A 3,649-nucleotide genomic window follows, 5' to 3' on the forward strand; every position below is an offset into this window, starting at 1 on the left:
AGTTTCTCCTTCATACTTCTGTGGGAAGTCTTCAAAAAAAAAAAAAAAGAAAACAAGCAGGGGCTCTTATGTTTATCTAGTTTTACAACTTCTGTTACTACTGTTTGGAACATAGCTGTAGACCATTAAAGATGGACTGCCTTTGTAGAAGTGAGATACTTCCAAGTTCAATTTCTGTGGCACATATTTATGTTTCCCAGAAGACTTAATGAGAAACATTTACAACAATACTGCTTGCCACCCCTGAAGTCATACCTGACTCTTGGTTTGAATGGTTTTTTCCAATCTATTAATTCATAAGAGGGAGGTGCATGGATCAGGCCCAGAGACAACCACAGGAGACTTTTTTTATATTTACTATACAGTCATACCAAAAGCAAAGGCAGGACCTTAGTATTATAAGCCTTTCAGCAGTGTGCGATGCTTCATGAACCTATAGGCAGGAAAGCTCAGAGAAAAATGTGACGGTGCAAATTAAATTATCAGTCAATACAAATAATTTTTAAAATGCCACTACATTTTGTAAAAGAAAATGTCACTCGTGTCTCAGCAGGCTAACAGCATAATTCCAGCTAGTTTCAAAGGAGACTGGAACAGGCCCTCCTAAAAGCATCTCTTCAGGGGACTGTAGAAATGAACTTGATATTCTTATCCTGGCTTTCAGTGGTACACAGAAGCCAGGATTGATCTGGGAGCTGTTTAGCACATCAACACGGCACAGAACTTGATGTGTATGTCCTGATGCTGAGCAGAGATAATATACAGGAATAAAACTGGAACATGCAGGCAAGGAGCATACATGTTAGGAGTGGATTGAGCCAACCCTGCTCCTTCACCCCCAGACCACGGACAAGTTTACCAGGGACTAGTGCAGGGATGTGATCTGCCAGGCAGCCGGGAAGAACATTGGCCAGTTCCGTCAGGAGGCTGAAACAACCCTGTCTTGATTTGATGCTCTTTTCTTTGAGCTGCTTGTGCAAGGCCTTGACGATGCTGGGGACCTGCAGTTTGGAAAAGAAAACCAGAAAGAAACACATCAGTCATCCCAGCTTCCACGGCACAGAGCTGTGCTACCAAAGCAGCTTGCTCAGCTGAGCCAGAGGCACTAACAGTACAGCAAGAGAACTAACAGCAAGAAACAGTGCAGCTGTTCATCAGCAAACGGACTTGGGATAGATTACAAGACAGTGCACAGGAAGAAAAGATACATGAACAGAAAAGCTGGAGGGGACTTCATTCTTCTTTTCCACATTCTATAAACAGACTTCTAAGCAGCCCTTCCTGAAGTTGGTGTTATCCCCTAACATAGAACCTTAAAGAAACACAACAAAATGATCAGACCAGGACACACTGCTAAAAGAGCTTAGAGTTTTATGATTCTTTCCTGGCCTGCTGTTCAAGGATCTAGTCCCATCGCTATATTTAAACCTGGACACCCTGACAGTGTTTCAGTGAAATCAAAAAACAAATCACAGGACTGAGGTGCAAGTTATTTAAATAAATATCTCATACATATAAGATGATTAATCAGTGATGTAATTACATTTTGGCAGGGATTTTAACCCTCCTGCTTCAAGGACTCACCAGTCAGTAGTAGCATCGGCCAGAAAAAGCTGCTCTCACAGTCATGCTACTCTATAACAACATGGTTATTTCCAATGTTTCTTTTGTCTTCTTCTAAAATGGCATGTGCGGACCACAGCGTTAGCAAGGATCCTGGGCTAGGCAGAGCCCTGATCAGCATGTGTGGCTAAATTATTCTGATTGTAATTACTCCAGCATATTTCTGAACTAAAGTAGTGCGTCAGAAAAGTTGCTTCCACTATTGTTTGTCTGATCAGCAGTGATGTACAGACTGGGTGCGCAACCACAGCAAGCTACCCTGGAAGCCACTGGCTGTTTTCCCATAATGAACCAAGCTGCACGCTATCATATGCCTACTGACCAGATCCAAACCTTACTGAGCTTCCAGTGGCTTACTCTGATACGCTTCTACCACGATGCATTCAATGAGTTTCCTGAGCAGCAGCTGGAGTAATGGTCAGGCAACACAGACACCTTACCCAAAGGCTAACCTGTCTCACACACAGTCTGCAAACACGTGCCGGAGGCTAGCGGAGTGGGGCAATGCAGGTTATACCTCAGCGCTTCCGCACTGGCTCAGCGCTCTCTCCCTGGGAATGGCAGGAGACAAACAATAAACGGGCAGCCCTCAGGATTTGGTCCCCTCTGGTTGTGTGCCCAAGGGCTCCTTCAGCTAGCTATGTTCTCAAGCTTAACTACTAGGCATATTCATCGGTGGCATGGTACATACTTCTCTTCATTGCTTTCAGATTCAATCCAGCCCACCATCTCCTCACGCACCTGGTTCTGAAGCATTGTCAGGGGAACGTCGTCTTTGCCAGAGGCATCTGAAGCATGCAGCCAGCTCTGGATGGGCAGCGTTTGCTTCAGCAAGGAGATATAAGCACTGAAGATGTCAGCTTTGACATTCTCCTCTCTCTCTTTGAATCTGCTTATCAAAAGAAGTCCTGAAGAAGATCATGCCTGCTGCTCACAATGGCCTCCAGGCACTTCGCTGCAGACCTGCGGACTTTCCAGCTGATGTCATCATCGTCGCTGTACTCATCATCGCTTTCTGGAAAGAAGACAAGGGAAAACAAGGTGCACCATTATGAGAAAACCAGAGCTAGAGGATCACTTGATCCTCAGAGCTTCCCTCTCCAGCTGACCAGAAAAACAAATGCCAGTAACTCACACACATCTGGGAACATAAAATTGTCCAGAATAGCCTGTCCCTACAGACGTCATTACCAGCCAACATGACCCAGGGCTGCCCTGTGTCATATTCTTCTGTTCCAAGTAAGAGCTGATGGAGAATAAACCTTAATGTTACTACCCTTACTGGCCGCTTCAGCTCAGGTATCAAGGCTTTTGTTTTGAAGGGAGAATGAGGCTCCCAGATTTTAAACCCAGAAATATGTAAATATTTGTCTTAGCAATTCCTGAATGGCACAAAACAGTGTAACAATTTACTATGTTATTGATAGAACATTTAACATATTCTCCAGGAAGCCAGCCAGGATCTTACCCCAATTAGTATGAAAGCAAACAAAAATACCTTTCTTCCAGGGAACTTGTTCTAACTTTTGCTCTTAGCTGCCACACTATATGCAACTATAAATAGAGACATTATGAAATGTTGTCTACAGCTAACAGGCATTAAAGGTACCCCTCCTATCTGACAAAGGCTCAACGCCCACCTCAAAGTCAACACGATTCAGAAAATAAGGGAAAGGTCTGTTTTGAAGACAGTATCAGATAGCTTTCACTGATGACCAAGACGTTTTTAGTGGTGGACCAAGATGTTTTTAATGGTGGCACTTTTAAGTGTTCAGGATTGTAGTTTTGCTTTCTTCTGTCACATAGTAAAAATATGATTGTGTGGCTACTATGTTTGTAGGCTGAGTTAAGTTGCCCTGAAACCGTTAAATCAAAATTGCAGGCTTTCATTTAAAGTAGCAGTTAAGCATATACCTCTTCCTGCAAAAAAAAGCAACAAGCCTCACAAAGAGGGGCACATCTGCACAAGTACAGGCTCTGTAGCTGCAAAAATGAGCTTTGGCTGGCTGTTGTGCTCAGGAAGAGC

At 43.7% G+C, this 3,649-nt stretch overlaps 1 protein-coding gene across 1 annotated transcript in view; it reads right to left on the reverse strand.

Moving 5' to 3' along the window:
• CAND2 (cullin-associated and neddylation-dissociated 2 (putative)) overlaps positions 1–3,649 on the reverse strand; it is a 17,395-nt gene that overhangs the window by 4,817 nt on the left and 8,929 nt on the right. The window contains 3 exon segments of the mRNA XM_009585206.1: positions 860–1,001; positions 2,365–2,525; positions 2,528–2,638. Of these exon segments, the coding sequence (XP_009583501.1) occupies positions 860–1,001; positions 2,365–2,525; positions 2,528–2,638 (414 nt within the window).

Source organism: Fulmarus glacialis, unplaced genomic scaffold (assembly GCF_000690835.1).
Source record: "Fulmarus glacialis isolate BGI_N327 unplaced genomic scaffold, ASM69083v1 scaffold32239, whole genome shotgun sequence".
Classification (NCBI taxonomy): domain Eukaryota; kingdom Metazoa; phylum Chordata; class Aves; order Procellariiformes; family Procellariidae; genus Fulmarus; species Fulmarus glacialis.